Source organism: Sabethes cyaneus, chromosome 3, assembly GCF_943734655.1.
Source record: "Sabethes cyaneus chromosome 3, idSabCyanKW18_F2, whole genome shotgun sequence".
Taxonomy (NCBI): Eukaryota; Metazoa; Arthropoda; class Insecta; order Diptera; family Culicidae; genus Sabethes; species Sabethes cyaneus.
This window is the reverse complement of record NC_071355.1, coordinates 148,467,419-148,487,863: the sequence shown is the minus strand read 5'-3', so window position 1 is coordinate 148,487,863 and position 20,445 is coordinate 148,467,419. Positions and strand designations below refer to the sequence as shown.

The following is a 20,445-nucleotide window of genomic DNA, read 5'->3' as shown; positions in this document are numbered from 1 at the left end:
CTACATTTAAAAGTGTAACAGAAGTTTCAGGGACATGTTATTTTGGTAAAATCATAGTGTCAAATGTTAATATTGTAACTTCTCTTTTGTTCAGTCTGAACTTCTCAGGGCGGACATAAGTCAATGCGGAGAACAAGCGAGTACGTGGAAAAGATTATAGCAGGGCTCTATGATTAAATATGATGAAAAGATAATGTAATTCACTAGATACAACGAATTTATTCAAATATCGTTTGGCGTCAGGATGGGAAAGGGTTTTTGGATGGTTGTATACCTCAACGTAGCTGTGTCGTAGCTCCTCCGAAGTCTGCTCAGGGTGGTGAATTTTAGCTGTGCTGCCACCTCGTGGCCGGGTGGTGTCTAGAACAGCCGTCTCAATCAATCTGGTGGGCGGCGGGAATCCAACTTCGCTGGCCGCCTTTAGCCGCCGGTGATACCGTTGAAGGCCTCGTTCACAGGTCGCTGGTTGGTTCGAATCTCGAGGGGTCCCGCAGTCTGCCAGTGAAATACGGAACACAAAAGAATCCGCGTCCGCGATCGTAGCCGGGTGATTTGCACGGGCCAACGGGAACGGGAAGGCACTAGATGCGGTCACTCACACACTTGGCTCACTTTTTAATTTTTGTCGTCACCTGGCAAAAATTTATACTTTTATAAAATGACGCGACTTGGTTCGGTCTATGGTTGTTACCAGAAAGAAGGCCGTCCGCAGGGCAGACGGCGTATTTATCCAACTCCGCCCAATTTTGCAAGTCATGCTGACATCTCGCGTAGCTGTCAACGTTGGTCCACTGACAGGCGGGCAGTTGCGTCAATGTATACGGTTTTTGTCGGAGTTGATATGGAGGGGTATTAGGAGCGGGATTGGGATTTTATTTGAATTTAAATTTAAATTAGGTATATTTAACTCAAGAAAGGTAATTAGAGTAGAATTTTAGTTTTAAAGCAAAATATTTATTTTAATTAGATTTTAATTATTTAAATTAGAAAACATATTATTGGATTAATCAATTAGATGAATTAGATTTAGTTTATAATACAAAATATAAGAATTTAAATGAAAAATTTAGCTCTCGTGCATTGTGACCTACGATTAAGGGGTTACAATCTTCCCCGGGCAGGTAATAAAAAAAATAGGAACATTTTTTTTATCATCAAAAGGATTTACTTTCGCTCTTACAAGCTTATGGGCCTACTTCTTCCGAAGTTCCGACGGAATATGCGGCAATGATTTTTTCCATTTAAGGAGCTCTTTTCCCGCATATTAGACAGATCTTAAGGAGTGAGACTCTCCATTTCTATTAAGCATCTAGGAATTTATTTTTGCTATTAAAAGCTCATGGGCCTACTTCTTCCGGAGTTCCGACGAAATATATGGTAATGATTTTTCCACTAAAGGAGCTCTTTTCCCATATATTAGACAGATCTTCAGGAGTGAGACTCGCCATTTTTATTAAGTGTTTATGGGCCTACTTCTTCTAGAACTAAGACACAATACAAAGCGATGATTGTTTCCATCAAGGAGCTCTTTCACTTAGTATTAGACATACTTCTAGGAGTGAGACTCGCCATAAGGAGGTATTTTCGCTATCATAAGCTTATGGGCCTGCTTCTTCCGGAGTTCCGACGAAATATATGGCAATGATTTTTCCGTTGAAGGAGCTCTTTTCCCATATATTGGACAGATCTTCAGGAGTGAGACTCGCCATCTCTTGTAATCGGTGGGAATAAAACTTTCCAGGAATTATAGTTCATTTCAATTCGAAATCTGTGAACCGGTCTATCAGGGTTCGTCAGAAAAAATGCCACTCTGCTGCCTCGCTATAACCGATATACTATCAACAATCAATGATTAAAAGGAACCGCCAATGATAAAAATTATCTTAATTAGGTATATGCATTTAGAAGACAGAATTTCATTGTACACTCTTCTTATATAATTTACTATCACGAGGAACGTTGTTGGCTCGGATAACATATTGGTATATTTCCATTCATTCATCCCCTTTCGCTGGTACCAATTCCCATTCAATCTCATTCAAATTTCCTCATTCATTCCCGTGATTATATTCTTAATTTTATCGTGATTCTAGGGCGCCCTAAGCAAAATATATTGTATAAATGTTAGCTTGCTCGAGACTTTTTTGAATTTACCGAATGTGCTATCATCGTGTACGGAGTACGTTCATGAAGCTTGACGATTAAATTTACGCTGGCGAAGATTACCCCTGGGGTTTCGTCCAGTTTCTAATAATGTGCATCTACTTTATCGACTGACCGACTGTCAAATCGCAATGCCGAAATGTGGTTTTAATTCCATCATTAAGACGTTGCTAGTATCGGTGGAGGCTGAAAAACGTGGCTGCAGGTAAGTGAAAATTTAATATTATTTAATCCTTACTTTCTTTTTAGGGTATTAGCGATGGCTCATCCAGGTTTTAAAAGATTAGCTGGCCAAATGCCTATATCTTTGCCAGACAAGTCCTGTAGTTCATATGAAGAGGAACCAACTTTCGATCTAATTTTACACGGAATATATTGTTTGCCATATTTGGCATTATAATGTTCAGCCGCGTTCGAAAGTTTCATATTTTTACGGTATACCAGTTGTCCAGGGGTAAACGATTGGGCAAATCGACGGTGCCTAAGATTATATTGTTTTCGTGAGTTTTCGTGCGATTTAGCTAAATTTTTTTGTACTATCTCATACGTCTTCCCAAAATTTTGTTTACGTTTTTGCTCCTTATCATCGTCAGAAAGTTCGGGGTGTCGCGCGAGACGGTGATCGGTGCCCAATTCCGATAATTCATGACCGTGAATAATAAAATAGGGGGTGAAACCTGTCGCGGAATGAATACTAGTGTTAATCATGAGTTCTATCTCGGGGGTTCTAGTATCCCATGTCCGTTGATCGTCCTTAACGTAGGACCGAATGGCAGTGTTAATCGTGCGGTTTACACGTTCCACGGGATTCGCCTGCGAATGATACCTAGAGTTCAGCCAGTGTTTGATTCCGAAGCGATCAATGAGTGCTTTAAACTCCTTCGAAGTGAACGTACTTCCGTTATCGGAAATTATTACTTCGGGAACAGAGTTCCGGTAGAACCATTGGTCCTTCAGAATCGTACAGAGGGCTGAGCTGTCCAGTTTTCTCACAGGCTGAATCATCACCCATTTTGAAAAATAGTCAGCAATAACTAATATGTGTTGATTTCCCTTGCGACTGCGAGGAAGTGGGCCTATGAAGTCAATGGAAATTATTTGCCACGGACCATTTGCGTCCCGCATTTTACCCATTTCAGGCGACACTGGGACAAAAGCAGGTTTTATTTCTTTGCATGTTGCGCACTTCTGTATGTGCGATCGGACATCAAAAGCCATCTTCGGCCAATAATACCGTTTTTGGATTCGAGCTAGTGTTTTATCGCATCCAGTGTGTAGGCTCTCATCATGATTTTGGGCTATGACGTTAGGAATTTCACTAGGGGGAGGAACAAGTTTCCATTCGAATCGGCTATCGTAAGGCTGATCCTTGGCGGTAACAAACTTGTACAAAATGTCATTCTCAACCTTAAAGTCGACGAAAGCATCGGGCTTATCGACAACATCTTGCTTCATACGGTTATACCATGAATTAGTGTTCGAGTCTTGGATTACAGCAATGCTACGGGATAGGGCATCGGCCACTATGTTGTCTTTTCCCTTTCTGTGTACCACAGTCATGTCGTATTGCTGTAGGTCCAAACTCCATCGGCTACATCGTGATCCTACTTTCCATTTGGAATGCAGAATGTGTGTCAAGGCGGAAGAATCCGTAACCAAAGTGAAGTGATATCCCTCTATGTACCCGCGAAAAGCATCTATAGAAAGTAATGCGGCTAGTGCCTCTTTCTCAGCAGCATGATAATTTCGCTGAGGAGTGGTTAATTTGTGTGAATAGTATGCAATTACTTTCTCGTCGTCTTCTTGCTGTTGTGTTAGGACCCCGGCCACGGCAACGTCATTGGCATCCGTCTGGATGATAAATTCTTTTTCAAAATTTGGACTGCCCAAAATCGGGGCGCTTATCAGTAATTCTTTGATGGTGCAAAATGATGTTTCAGCCTCATTGTTCCATTTTATCGTTTTGCTAGAAGATTTTAAAAGATCGGTCAACGGTGCAGTAGCCCCGCTGAAATCAGGAATAAATCTTCGGTAATAGTTTGCCATCCCTAAAAACCTTCGAAGTTTAGTGATGGTGGTGGGTCTTTCATAATCCACGATTGGTTTAACCTTATCGGGATTAGTACGAAGGCCACCTGTGCCAAGAAGGTACCCAAGAAAGGGAACTTCAGAGACACCAAATCTGGATTTTGTGACGTTAATGCACAGACTTGCTCCATTCAGTCTTCGTGCTACCTCACGTAAAAGTTGCACGTGATGCTCGAATGTCTCCGTCACCACGATAATATCATCGAGATACACGAAGACAAACGGCTCCAACACTCCGTGTCCCAAAACTTTATCCATTAAGCGCGCAAGCGTGGCTGGACTATTCACAAGCCCGAAGGGCATTCTTGTATATTGAAATAGTCCCTTTCCCTGGACACTAAATGCAGTGTACTTTCGGGAACCGCTTTCTAGCGGAACTTGCAAGAAGGCCTCGGAGAGATCAATAGTGGATAGGTATTGGGCCTTGGGGAGCTGACTTAGTATACGACACGGATGCGGCAAAGGATACGCATCGCGAACAGTCCGTTCGTTAATTTTTCTGGCGTCAAGGCACAATCGCACTTTGTTAGGCTTAATGACGGGAACACAGTTGAGCGACCAATCTGAGTAACTGCGCTCAATTATTCCCGCGTTCAGCAGCCTTTGTAATTCTATAGCAACTAACCCCTGAGTCTTAGGGGACATTACATAAGGAAATTGGCGAACTGGGGGTTTGTTTTTCCATTCCTCTTGAATGATAATCTGATGCTCTGCCAAGGGGGTCAGTGATAGTTGCCCTTGGCATGCGGGCAGAAACAAATCTTTTATCTTTGCCATCACCTGTTCTTCTTCTGCAGAAAGAACCGTGGGTGAACTGGAAAATTCAGGATAAGAATCAATTATGTTACAATCCTGAACGGTGGGTTGAATACGGAATTTCTCCCAGAAATCCATTCCACATAAGCAACTTATGGTTAAATCTTGCACTACTAAAGAGGGAATTATTTTACATACATTATTAAAAGTAAAAGGCAAATCTATTTGCCCCGATATGTTTAATTTTTCACCGCTGGCCGTTCGTAGCACAATCGGGTTTTGGAGAGGCAACAGTTTTCTTTTATTTAATCTGGAGAAAACTGAGAAATTGATTAAAGTTACGTTGCTTCCGCTGTCTAAAAGGGCGCGGATTTTTATTCCGTATAGGTCAACTATAATATAAGGTCTATTATCAGAGTTTGGGTATGAGATAGATAATACAACGGGGTCTTTAGTGTAAATATTTTCAGCTGCTGTTTCGAAGACGGTAAGTATATCTTCTTTTTCAGCACACGCGTTTAATGTGAGAAATTCAGCGGGCGGCGGTTTTCGCTCGCTGCCAGAGAGTTTTTTATACAATATGGGCAGTTATTTGTTGGGTAACCTCGGAAACCGCAGTTTTCGCAAACTACTCCCCTAGGCATTCGGCAATCTTTAAACGAATGTTCGTAATTACCGCAGTTGTAGCACTGATTAGGTGGGGGTGGTCTATGAGAGTTAATAAGCGTTTCTAATGTCATTGTGCGATTTTGATTTACCGCGGAAGTGGTTCGTTGGCGATTCTGATATGAAGTTTTGAAGTGATTCGATGCAGTTTCTGGTAAGTTTAATGAAGTTCTAGGATTTCTTGAAGTGTTAGGTACAGTCGCGGAGGAGGTCTGGCTTGCTTGCGGAGTGGACAAGCTTTTTTTGGTTTTCTTCGAATTTACTTCAACTAAGTGTACCGATTTCTCATCTTCGAAAATCTTAGAGTAAGCTGGGAATAGCAAAGCATCAACTTTTTTCGCTGCCGAGATTAAACTTGGCAAATCAATGATATTTACAAACGCTAAATGTTTCTTATATTCTAATCTCATATTTTGTTCTAAAATTTTTAATTTTTCATATTCGCTTAGCTGTACGCTCATGGTACGAAAAAGCTTTTCCATTTCGTAATAATATTCATGGAAGGATTCTTTATTATTTTGGCTTCTTCGATAAATTTTCTTTTTAATCAATGCATCCAGATCCGGGTGCATGAAATTACGTTTGAGTTCCCAGACTAGATGTTGCCAATTTAGTAAAAGACCGGATGTGCGCATGGTCATATACCATTTTAAAGCCGCACCTGAAAAAAGGTGTATCGCGGATTCAAACAATTCGACCTCACTAGTTTGCTCGGCTAAAGCTAACGCCTGAATAATTTCTAGGAACTCATTCAGTTTTAACCCTTGATCTTCACCATCATATTTGGTAATCGACCATTTTGAAACCGGTAGATTTCTGCGTGACTGGTTCATCTGCGGTGTCGACCGTGGCGGGGTGTGAATAAAATTCGGTAAAGGGTCAAAGTTAGCACGTGGAACGGCGCCAAAAGCGCAATAATCGAAATTGCTTGAATTTGGTAACACGTTTGTTGTCCTAACTTGTGGCACAAAGCTATGGTATTGAGGACCAATCGGTTGGCGAACATGATGCATGTTCGCTAAATAGCAACTAGAAAAACTATTCGCTAGACTTGTTACTGTAGCTGTTTGCGAAACGGAACAAGGAGTGATGTTAGCTTGGCAATGACTAGTTGAAATAGGCTTATGATGACATTGGACTGCATAAGGGTACGCGATGCTCGTGCTCAAAGAAAGATTAGATCGTTCTTGATTCACGTAAGGTTGAGTGTTAGGGTAACTATTAGGATTGAACACGTCCAACTGTTGGTTCATCGTAGTTTGAGTGAAACTATCTTGACAACTTGCTTTGTTCGTGAGTTGGCGTTCCAGCTCAGTAATTCGTTCTTGCATGGCGTTGATCAATTCTAAAGTTTTTGGATCGGGTAGCAAACTATTGTTCACCATTTGCCTTGAATTATCCTGCGTGCCACTACTACCTCTATCCGTTTCATCACCATTTGCCCCACCATTACTATTCGTCCCACTGGATGTAAAATAGAAATATCTTTTTAAGATATCCGTACATTTTGAAAGTAATAAATTTAACTGTCTCGTTTGGTCTGCTTCTCTCGAATTATTGGCTAACTGATACACTTTATGACCTAAATGTAAGAGTCTCGATTTGCATTTCGCCTTTACAAATTTGTCACCATTTGCCACGTGGTTCAATATTTCAGCCAATTTCTGCTGACTGGTTAAAATTTCTTGATCGAAATCCATTTCGAGCTCAGTTGTGAGGAGATTATTATCTTCTCTTTCTAATTTTAAACATTCCCTCAAACTTCGACGCCTGCGGGAGAAAGAAGGATCGTCCTGAATAATGATTTGCCGTATTGAAAGCTCAAACAATAGCTCGTCTTCTAACAAATGGTCCACGTGCATATCATGGTACCAACCTAGAATCACATCTGTAGTTTGGTTATCGTTTCCGGTCACTTCGCTCATTTTAATTTGTCTAATATATCGCTTAATAAAGTATAAAAGAAGAATATTCAACACAACTCTGGATTATGCACTAATTATTGTATCACGTGGTTCGTTATACTAAATCACTGTATCGTTGATAGTTATCGGTATTATAGGGGCAAAGCAAAGTATATCGAAATGATAATTCTCATCATCCGAAATGATAATTTGCTTCACGATTATCAAATATTATTGAACACAATTCACTCTTAAAAATAAAATATATCTGAAATAGGAATTAGGATAGCTAATTACGATTCCTCCCGGAGTTCGGAGAAAAAAGGGTTCCAATTTTTAATTTAAAACTTGGAAACCTTTTTGTTCTCTTTTATTTTGCGTTGGGCGCCAATTGTAACTTCTCTTTTGTTCAGTCTGAACTTCTCAGGGCGGACATAAGTCAATGCGGAGAACAAGCGAGTACGTGGAAAAGATTATAGCAGGGCTCTATGATTAAATATGATGAAAAGATAATGTAATTCACTAGATACAACGAATTTATTCAAATATCGTTTGGCGTCAGGATGGGAAAGGGTTTTTGGATGGTTGTATACCTCAACGTAGCTGTGTCGTAGCTCCTCCGAAGTCTGCTCAGGGTGGTGAATTTTAGCTGTGCTGCCACCTCGTGGCCGGGTGGTGTCTAGAACAGCCGTCTCAATCAATCTGGTGGGCGGCGGGAATCCAACTTCGCTGGCCGCCTTTAGCCGCCGGTGATACCGTTGAAGGCCTCGTTCACAGGTCGCTGGTTGGTTCGAATCTCGAGGGGTCCCGCAGTCTGCCAGTGAAATACGGAACACAAAAGAATCCGCGTCCGCGATCGTAGCCGGGTGATTTGCACGGGCCAACGGGAACGGGAAGGCACTAGATGCGGTCACTCACACACTTGGCTCACTTTTTAATTTTTGTCGTCACCTGGCAAAAATTTATACTTTTATAAAATGACGCGACTTGGTTCGGTCTATGGTTGTTACCAGAAAGAAGGCCGTCCGCAGGGCAGACGGCGTATTTATCCAACTCCGCCCAATTTTGCAAGTCATGCTGACATCTCGCGTAGCTGTCAACGTTGGTCCACTGACAGGCGGGCAGTTGCGTCAATGTATACGGTTTTTGTCGGAGTTGATATGGAGGGGTATTAGGAGCGGGATTGGGATTTTATTTGAATTTAAATTTAAATTAGGTATATTTAACTCAAGAAAGGTAATTAGAGTAGAATTTTAGTTTTAAAGCAAAATATTTATTTTAATTAGATTTTAATTATTTAAATTAGAAAACATATTATTGGATTAATCAATTAGATGAATTAGATTTAGTTTATAATACAAAATATAAGAATTTAAATGAAAAATTTAGCTCTCGTGCATTGTGACCTACGATTAAGGGGTTACAATATTAAGGTACACTCAAAATATTCTGCACATAACTAATAGTAAATTTCCATATGAAATTCCATATGATTATCATGTGCCGCATATAAACACAATCCTCCCAGAAATACACCTAAAAATTATACGCGTATGAATAGTATGTGCAATTATACACATAAAAATTATACGCAGATGAAAAGTATGTGTTTCGCTTGCACATAAATCATAACGGTTTGGCACATAAAGATCATTTACTGGGCACATTGCAAAAATCTATGTGTGGGACACATAGAAACTATACGAAAAGTTTTCTCAGTGTGTGATATCTGGTTTTGGAAAAATGGTTTTAATTTATCTGAAAAAAAATTATAAATTACAGCATGAAAAAAATCCACTCAAATTCATATTCGTACGGGATTCGAATTGACAGTTTTGATTCCGCAGATGTGACTTAATTTCAAGGATTAGCATTTCTTATGGTAGGTATCTCTCGCTCATTGCAACTGCGTTTAGTCGTTTTGGAAACAACTGTCTACGAGTTTTTTCGTGTATTCGAGGGGAATTTTGTTCCATTCGTCCATCAAGTGCTTTCTAAGACAGTTTTTGTTAGAAATCTAATGGTTTATAACTTTTTAGTCGAGATATTCCAAAAGGTTTTCAATAGGGTTGATGTCTGGAGATATTGTGGTGGAGTATCAATGAGTTTTAAGCAGTTGTCAAGTAACCATGTGCGTATCTTAAGTGCTTTGTGCTTCGGGCCATTGTCCCGGTAAAACTTGAACCTTTGACTGGATCCCATTTTGTTGGCACTTGGTTTTAAATTTCGCTTTAAAATGTCCAAATAGACATTTAGATCTATTATGCCATCGATGAAGACTGAATTGTCAACACTTTTAACCTACCATCACTCCACCGCCGCCGTGTTTAATCGTTGCATTCATATTTTTTACATTTAGTTCATCGTTTGGCTTTCTCCATACAAAACAACGAACATCTGAGCCGAAGGTGGTAAATTTGAACTCAAATTTAATAGATGAGGTGGGTTTTATGGGAGCCCGTGCTACTACGGATCAAATGTTTACTGTCCGACAAATCCTCCAGAAATATTGGGAGTGTGCTCCCACATTATATTTTCGTAGATTTCAAGGCAGCATACGATACATTCGAGCGCGAGTGTGTTGTGCACTAGTTTTGGCGGAGTATAAACGGAAAGCAGAGAGTGGCGTATGAACCACGAGTTGGAGCCACTGCTTGGAGAGATTCCCATCGTACACCTGGCGAAAGTTGGGATATTATGGTGGGCCAACAATGGCGCAGCATGCCGGACGACTGAGCAGTGAAATCTGTTCTCTACAAGAACTCCCCTGGCATTAGAAATAGAGGGACCGTTTCGTTCATGTGCAAGATGCTTTTCCAAGTGAAGGAATATTCAATTTCAAAATAAAGTTTGAAAATTTTCTTTTGCTAGCAAATAGCGACAATTATTCATGCAGATAAAGACCGAGTGCAAATCAAAACAAACCAATGTTGACAAACATTGCGTTAGTGTATTTCCAAACTGCAGTTCACCAGCTACACTCATTTTATTTTGGGTGTAGCAGGTGCATAAAAAGTGTAAAAAGGAGTTTAAAAAAGTTGAAAAAAATAAATTTCCAGAGCTATGTGATGATAAATCACAATTTTGAGCTCATGTTATTTAATCAGGTGATATTCCTATTCCACGCTGTCCGTGAAAAGATGTCTAGCGTCCATCAGCTGATCAGCTGGAATCTAATAATAATTCCTATTTTGAACTGCTTCAAAACTCACACGAAAAAGGCTCGATTCACACCGAGCAAAGCTTCCGAGAGAACAAAAATAAAAGTGGAAAAACATGCCTAAAAACAAATGCCAGCTGCTGCTGCTGCTGCTGTGCCAACTAGTGGATGATAGAGAATGCAAAAGGAACCCGAAAATAAACAAAACCGGAGGAGGTTAGGTTTATAAAAATAAAACACGCACAAGGAGGATTGATTTTCGATCATTTCGAGTACGCCTAAACTAAAAACAGAAAATGCGACACACGCACGCAGGTAATGCACCGTGTGCACAAGCACAAGGCCAAAAAAAGGCACGGCGTAGAAAGCAGAACAGGGAGAGATGAAAAAAAAAACAATTACATAAAACATATGGTTGTAAACATCTGATTACAGTATGTATCGTTCGCTCGATGGTTGTTTCTCTTTTTTTTCGGGCTAACTTGGGCGAGTTTTCCCGACTGAGAATAGCCCTGTGTGTGACAGGCACAGGGATTCGATCGGAGGGTTTCCGTTCTCCAGTGCGCGGTGTGCAATCAAACGATACACAAATACAAACAAAGAAGCCTGAAAGTCCTGTCTGGACCGTAGCTGCGGAACCCCGGGTTCCACTGGGAAAGCCTCGCTGAAGGTGTATTGATGTTAATGGAAAGTTTTTGTTGTTAATTTTATAACTTTTTGTGTGCATATAAAATAACATAAATAATAGAGGCATCCTTCAAAAGACTTTGAAACGTAACGTAACAACGATCGCTGTCCTACTGTCAAATCTAGTTCAACCTGTTTGTCCCGCCAGAAAAGCGCACGTAGGGCCGTCGTAGGATCCCGGGCGCATGATGCACACACTGGAAACATCAAACGCTACTCGTTGCACAAGCCCGCAGTACGAGAATGATAGCTAGCGGATGATGACGCTGACGATGACGGCCCACTGGCTGGTACACTTCCAACTAGATAGAACGGGACGTAAATAGATTTAAAAGTCCTCCTGGTGGAATAGTGTGCAAGAGATAGACGGCATTAAAACACATCTTACATACACACACACACACACCTTCGCTCGCCGTGCTGAGGACGAGCGCATGTATAAGGATAGCGTAGAAAGCAACCAACCCACACACAGCTTTCAGCTGCACCGTGCTAGACATACGCATACATGTGCGCACACTCCGACGGAAGATTGGTACAGCTGGGAAATTTCAAGTGCTGAACTTTGCGTAAAATATGATGGAACACAGCCTGCTGATCCTGTTCCTGTCGCAATGGTCGTAACAGCCAACCAACAGCGGGAGAAAGGAAAGTCGGGACCTACCTCCGCCTGGCCTGGCGTATCGCGGAAGCGGAATGAGGGAGATGGAACTGCACTCGGTGGGGCACTGAAAATGGATGTGCATCGTCTACTAAACATCCCCTCCGATGATGCCAGGCTCCACATAGAATGGGATCTGGATTGGAGCGTAGTTTCCCTTTCCACCAGAAATTAGTACTCTCTCTTCAACCACCAATAGTACCGGCAGTCAGATGAGAAAAGATTTCTACCGCGAACCCTTCTTCCACGTCAAAACTTTCCCTGTCTGTTCTCCCGCCGCAGACGACTTTCGGAAAGATGATACCGTATTCTGGTCCCGCTGCTGCTGTTGCTACTGCTGCTGCAGGATGCGACCGAAGTTGGTGGGTTCTGGAAACACGGTGCAAAAACTCTCGAAGGAATATTGATTTTTGCCAGCATTTATTTGTGAAGCGCTGCTGCTGGTCGTTGATTTGTGCTCTGCTTTTCTTCTCGCGAGTTCTCTCCCTCCGTGTCATGATGCCTGCCTGGAAGCGGTGTATAAGTGGCTTCCGGTACGGAATTGAGACCGCGCCGCTCTGCCTTCCATGTAGCAGAGCAGATAGATAGTAGGTACATATGGATTGATTAAAAATCCGCATACTCCGGGATAGTACGGAAGCAGCGTACGTAACAGGGCCGATAAATACTACGTGTTGTACTTTTTTCTGCCTTTTTTTATCAACGCAAACTTGAAGATGTTGATGCGTGTGCAATGAAAAACTGACCGGAGCGGACTGAATGGTTTAGATAAAATGCAGCAGAATCATTCTTTTTTTTCGTTTTAAAAGCAAGATTTTACCAAAAACCGAGATGAACATGTAACGAAAACTGGTTACGTTTTGCACGTTGATTTTGATTTTGCACGAAACGATCAAAAATTTGTCTAAGAATTGATTGGTATGGCAAATATAATAGAAATTTGTCAAATCATTATTCAAATAAGCATAAATATCAATCACAGTCAAGAAATAACAAATCAACTAATCACATTTAAGCATGACTTGGCTTTCCAGGCCCGCGACGACAATTTTATACACATGAGAATTAAGCTACTTGGACACTAAAGAATTATTTGTGTCGCATCATACCTAGACCAAGTTGATGTCCTGAAAGTAAACAATTTTGTGGAAGTGTAAAACTACCCTTTCCTTTCAATCAGTTTTATCATTTGAACATTGAAGTTAGACCAAATTGATGTCCTGAAGGTAAAATGAGTTCGTAGAAAAGAGCAACCATCCCTTCCTCTCTATCGATTATACCGATTAATTGTAAGGATATAGGTACTCGAAACTGAAGTCTTGTGTGAAAACGAGAAATACTCATGCATCCGCGGGTTGAAGTCTCCTTTGATGATAAATGGGAGCTAATTATGACCGAATTCAAACCCAATTGTTCCCCTTGGCCCCATGATTCATCGGTATTGTGCACTCCTTCAACCATCGATGACTGTTGAAAGATAATCTTTACAACTGAACAAAACTAATTTTAGTGATTTTGATAGCAACTGAGGACAGCTCAAACTTTTTAGTAAAAACAATGAAAATATTGCGAAAACTTAGCATAAAACATGTACATACTAATGACTTCCTGTAAGTAAACAGCGTGTTGTAATTTGGAACGCACTGGACCAGTAATCGAGAGTTGTGGGTTCAAGTTCCACCTGTCAGGTCCTACTGGCTCTATCTAGCAAGCACCGCCGAGCCCGGACTCGAACATGACTGGTTTGTTGGACCAGCATCGTACCTGAGCATCGCTAACTGAGCGATCAATAATGAGCACTGGATGGCGAAAATATACAATTTTAATCGAATGTTTCGGCTCATAGCTAAGGCATGATTCTTGGGACAATGTTCGATAACGCGAAGTGCAAGGGAACTGAACTTCCTGCTCAAATGTCACTTGGTAATCAAACCTAATATTTTTGCTCAGCAGTACTCTAGTGTAGTCGCTAGTAGTAGTGCTTCAACCCGTGATGCGCAGAATGCTCTGAAGTTCGTTCTTGCAAACGTGCGTGAAATAAAGATAACTAGTCTCACGCAAAATGAAGTTGAAGTTGTCTTAAGGTGAAATGAGTCGTCATTGATTTTGTGAATCTAGAAAGCAGTTTTGTTGTTTAAAATAAAAATTCGGTTATTAGCAAGAAGAATGTAGTGAATACATTTTTAAAAACTGAGGCCCTGTTTTGGGCCCAAAAATTGCTTCCCAAATTGGGTATGAAATGGGGAAGGCAAATGAGGAGCGTCCAATATAGCCATCCCAAGCCCCTACCTAGCGCCTCCACGTGGTCATACCCAGTAATGCTCTATTGAGTAGCCAAGCTAGAAGGTGCGATACTGGGTGGTTCCCGGCTGACTGATCTCAAAATCTAGGTTTTGGGCAGACGGCGGAGCCACATGACCTTGTTAATAGGTAAGCATAAAATAAGTTATTTTAATTATTTTTTTCGTTTTAGCTTATGAAGCACCCCCTGCTATATAAAACTTTGGCCAACACGAGTGTTAATACTGCACATGGATATTAAATACCAGAAGAAAAAATTCTAGTCTAGATCTTGGCCCGATTAACAACACATCGTGGATAATGAACGGGCTCTTCTCCCCACTTGCTGGAGTCATTCTGCAATAAGACGGTTTATTCAACGATTGACTCAGGCGGCTTAGCCCTTGTAAGGAGATTCTCTAAATCCCTGGTACATGTAAGTGATGTTGCTTATCGACCAATTCCCTTTTGGCCCTTCATACAAGAGTTGGGGAGCATGACCAATCGTTGAATATCTTCAACTCTTTTTGACATGATACGCTCATTGCTATGAACGGATGTTCTGCTAAGGCAGGTGGCAGTACCATATATTCATATTCATATTCATATTCATATTCAAAAATTGTTTCCCAAATTGGGCTTTCCGACGAAAAGTTAATGATTGCTCATTTCCCGTTAAAGTAGTTGGAATTATCGGCGTCTCCAGAGGCGGATAGAATACCTTCGATTATACTGAAGAATTGCGCATCCTACTGTTTCGAAACCTTTACAGTTTATTAATAACCCATCCCTTCTTCAGGAAAGATTATCTGCATGCTGGAAAAGATCCTATATCTTTCCTGTGATCAAAAAGGAAGCAAAAACGATATTGCCAATTACCGCAGGATTACGTCGGTTTACGCTGGCTCAAAATTCTTTTGGGTATCCTTGTCGGTGGCTCGTTGCACAGAAACCTTGCACAATACATGTAAACTGATCAACATGGCTTTTTACTTGGCCGCTCGAATAGCACAAATCTACTGGAGTTCAGCTCATTTTGTCTGCAAAATAATGAAAGGTGAGGCACAAATAATTGACGCGGTGTGTACCGACATCAAAGCTGTGTTCGATCGCGTTAACTACACCATACTACTAGCCAAAATAAAGCATCTCATTGAGTCATTGCGACCTCTGGAGTACCTCAGAGCGTGTGCCTCCGGGTAACAACGTCGGACCTTTGCTATTTTCGCTGTATGTATTACAACGATGTGTATATGATACTTCCTCGAGGATGCAGAATCGTGCACTGATGACCTCAAAATCTACCTTGCAGTTCGTTCAGTTACTGATTGTATCGAATTACAAAAGCTAATCGACATGTTTTATGTTTGCTGTGTATGCAACCGGCTCAGCATCAGCGTTGCCAACCGCTCTGTAGTCCGTTATAGCCGATAGAAGGTTCCAATCCAATACAGTTATATCACGAACAGCCAGAATCTTGAACGCGTAACGGTTATCAAAAATCTTGGTGTTCTATTGGATACTGAACATAAATTCCAGGACCACTACAGCAGCATGATGCATGCATGACAAACAAGAACCTGGGATTCAGCTTTGTATTACACACTTATACGTGTATCACTGGAGACGGCAGCTGTAGTTTAGTGCTCTTACATTGGCCTTTGAACCACGGATTCTTTCCTTTTTTTTACTTTTTTTCAGGTTATCCAACTGGTCGCTTAATAGCGTATAAAACTATGCGCTGGGCCCTTTTGTGATATCAACAAAGTGTCAGGGAGACCTCAAACATCAGTTCTACCTGACGAGTTCTACCTCTACCAGGTAGAGCCCCAAGCATAGCCGACACGCCTATGCCCTCAGGCGGAGGCGTTTCGGCCCTGCGCGGACTCCACGAACTGACTCTGAGATTTCTCTGCCAAAGGCCGGAAAGTCATATTTTAAATAAAATGATGATGATGATTATTGTGAATTAAATGTATAAGAATTGACCAGATTTTCCCATCTACTAAATTAGCACCTTTATTATTACCCGTAATAATTGTAGAATGCTCTTTCGGCATCCAAACCAGGTCTGATATCCCGCTTACATCCCCTTACTAACCCTTAGCTCCCGGCCGACTCAATCAAACCGACAATTTTCGGAGATGTTTGTGACAGCTGTGGTAGTTGGTAGATAGGAATGTGCCCCAGAAACATTAATCTATTAATTATCAGAGATCCCCTTACTGGCTTTATTCTTAAACGGAATAAAAGCACTTTCTGAGCAACGCAACAATCATATTTGATAAATTTTTACCCCGAGTTCCACTTGAAATCATAAAAGTATTTTGTTATATACCCACATTCAGAAGTAAATGTGACCGTCGTTCATTTACTGATTAGTTAAAAAGCCCTACAAAACGTCAAGGTTCAGTTTTATCGCGTACGGCCTTTGAACCACGGATTGATTCTATACAAAAAAGATTCATCACGTATGCGCTTCGAGATCTGCCCTGGACGGATCCAGTCGAACTCCCTCCATATGAACTGCTCCATGTAAACGGCTGGACATGGACACATTGGAATTTGGAAAGGACAAGGGACGGTTTGCATGCTGTATATGTTGAAAAGCTATTATTAATTAATTATTAATTAAGTCTTAGTTGATGCCCCTTGGATTCTAGCAAAGATCAACATGAACGCGCTCGAGAGTTCTTCGCTCAACTGGCTTTCTCAGAATTCCGTTTCATCAGGCAGTCCAGTTTAAAAGAAGCCAGTCCCTTAGTATATAGATATACAAAAAGGATACCTATGCCCTTTAAATACAAATTTTAATCATTATCCGCAATACGTTATGCCAAGTAAAGTAAAACCTTGGATATAAACGTCTTTACGGAGCTGGTGCAGCGATCTAGTTGGTTCCAGCAGCACCGCCCTAGCAAGATTCGAACATGCAACCAACTGACTTGTTAGACAAGTATCGTACCTCGAAGCTGAATTGGCGGACATACGGACGTACGTTATGAGAGTGAAGAAGAGCGTTCACTGAGCTACTAATGAGCTAGCAGCATTTTAGCACCGTAATTACAAAAGATACAGCCAAACTTCATCAAGCGAAATTGTAGATAATAACTAGTTCTACAAATGTCCCAAATATAACATTGTCAACTTTTACTCGGCTGAGAGGCACTGTCAAATGAATCAAAATTGAGTCCCTACACCTGTAATTTGATTAATGTTCCTTACAGAATTTTTTTTTTTCAGCTTTTCGATGGTGGTCATGAAATTAAAATCTGTTGAGGGGATCATGCCGAAAACGGCGATTTTTTAATAACATGGTGGCCAAATCCAAGATGTCAAATTCGTCTAGGCTTAATCGCCGCGCCCGCCGTAAAGAATTTGCGATCTTTTGGGACAGAGGTGTTCTGTCACTTTCTGTACGCGCTTCTCTAACACAAACATCAAATTGGTCTACGTTTATCAAGATCCTAAAACACCATGTTAGGACGAGGATACCTTATTAATTTTTCTAGCGCACTTCCCTAACACAGACATCAAATTAGTCTAGGTTAATCGTGATACGTAAAAACTCTTGTTGGCACGGGAGGACTTCGTCACTTTTTATGGCGTACTTTCCAAGCACAGATATTAAATTGGAGTAAGTTCAATTGTCGTAAAGAATCTTCGACCTATTGGGACGTGGAGATTCTGCCACTCTTTTAAAAACACGTTACAACTTATACTATGACATTTTTTCCAACCAATCACGTAGCGAGGGTTTCTAGTTGGACAGTGGTTTATTTTCAATTTTTCAACCTCAAGAATCAATAACGTTCTTTATTTGGGTCAACGCGTAGAAGATTTTCCGATCGGTTAGTGCAAATATAGAGAAAATCGACTAGGAAATCTCTAAGCTCCTACGTCAAAATTTAATATTATTGTCCAGAATTGCTCTGAATACCTACATTAAGCTACAACAGCATTCATAAATTCAACAGCCAATTTGTGTGCTAGATTGAATAAAGCCTCTTCGGCGTGTACTCACCTCATTGCATCATCCTCAGCGATTACTTCCTGCATATTATCGTCCGACTTACACCAAACGTCCATAGACATGATAACTGTGGTGTTCAGATAACTGCTACAACCTGCCTCAACCCAGGACTCACACACCACCTACCGGAATTTGTACGCAATTTAAACGGGAGTGGCCGCTTTTAATCACTTTTTGCTTCGAGTTGAGAAAAGAATAACAACACACCTTTAAATCTTCAAAATTCTTTCCAAACACCACTGGATAATAGGTACTGCCGGCAGCTATTTTGTTCACGGAATCACACGGACAGCATTTAGCACCGCGTAGGTACCCGGCTTGTTATGCTGCGCGCAGCGCAAAACCACAAATAACCAATTTCTTGATATTTACTTAACTTCCCAGAATCACTTTTTGATTGCCTTCAATTCAGGCAAGGCCTCTGGCTTACGCTATTGAGGTTGACATCCTTTAGAAGTAGAATATTCACTCTTAAACGAATAGGCATTTATTCACTTCGGTCGATGGTTTCACTGGAATATAGCAGCAATTCAGCAATTTCGATTTTTTACGCCACAATTACACATCTGAATGACACTGGCATTTTTTCACTTCAGGCATTCCTAGTATTGTTATTGTTTTTTTTTTCGCGAATTGACTTTTGCTTCTTCAGCTGATGTTAATATTGCCTCTTTTGTTCCTATCAGTTGTTGACGGTAGCAATTACAGACGATCCAAATAACAGGACCTTTCTTCTTCCCCGCCTCTTAAGGGGGGGGCGGCTAAGGTAATTTCAAACACTCACCCCCGGCACTCTAATTTCACTAGAACGAACTACCTCTTTAGGTAGCAGCTGATATCACGACGAGAGCAACAGAGCGCAGAAGGTCTGCCGCTGCTGCTTGTACGGATGGTTCCCCTCTCGAGCGGTGGGAGCAACACAAGGACGGAGGATCGTGGAAACAATCGAACTCGAATAGCCACAAAACACACCTTCTACTTAAATGTTTGCACTTTACTCACTCCCGCACTCACCCGCTCCGTTCGCCGGTGACGTGTGGCATGTCGCACGAAACATTCACGGTACAATACGCGCTTTCAGCAGCTACAAATTTCAGCTCTGTGTTTACACCGATAAGTGACCCGACCCTGGAATTTCGCACGAATAGTTTTCTGTGAATTCTTGGCCTTCGTTTGGTAATTTCTTGTTTTTGCGCGGTGAGCCGCGCACTGCTGCTTCCAGAATTTTGCGGCGTAGGTATCCTTCCGCTGACCAAATACAATCACACACAGATTTCCACTTTCAAGCCAGCAAAACGGATCCCGCGATTGGGTTCTTGCTGCTAGATAGCACACGCGATTACTCCGATTAGCGGGCAATGTTTTGTTTTTCTTCAGTTAAACACACTTTTTCCTGACATTCAATCGAATCAGATGAATGTACCGAAAAACTTTGAAGGGGAATCAGATGTAGCTTCGACTCACTTCGATAGTGCGCGAGAGACCGAGAGCGAAAAATCCGCACAACACACTTTGCCGACTTTCAGCCGATTTCTGGTGGCGGGAAACAGCTGAGTCCGTAGGTGACGCTATGTTGCTGTATTACTACGCGCTTGGGCGGTAACGAGAAAAATTGGCATTCTTCATAATAAACGAGAATAAAAAATACCGGAAAGGACAGATTGTTTCAGAAATGCTACAATTGGTATCGATTCTAGTGGAAATTATTAGGAAAAACGCACTGATTAATGTAAAATCACACTGGTTCTACTTTCGTCTCGCGTAGTAAAAAATGCTCTACGGTCCCAGAGACGCGTTCAAAATCGTCAAAAAGGAAGGGAAACAACGAGCGGGGATCATGTTCGTTGCGCCGGTGTTAGTATCCGCTGTATCTTGCGTTTGTGTTGGTTACTTGCATGAACGAACGAATCAAGCGTACACCGGACGGGTTAGCTGCGAGCTGCGAGGTGGCGTGTATGTGCGAAACATGTGAATGTGTGGGGATAAATTACGTCTTTTCTTTTATAGGTCCATCCGTAGAAAAAGCCGAATGAAATAGCAACACTTC

The 20,445-nt window shown here is 41.3% G+C and overlaps 1 protein-coding gene across 1 annotated transcript in view; it reads right to left on the bottom strand.

Moving 5' to 3' along the window:
• The window catches only part of LOC128741432 (uncharacterized), a 313,214-nt gene extending 293,345 nt beyond the window's left edge, over positions 1–19,869 (bottom strand). Inside the window, exon 1 of the mRNA XM_053837246.1 lies at positions 18,390–19,869. Coding sequence (XP_053693221.1) covers positions 18,390–18,460 — 71 coding nt within the window. The 5' untranslated portion in view covers positions 18,461–19,869. The remainder of the gene's footprint in view (positions 1–18,389) is intronic.
• Between the last annotated feature and the right edge of the window lie 576 nt (positions 19,870–20,445).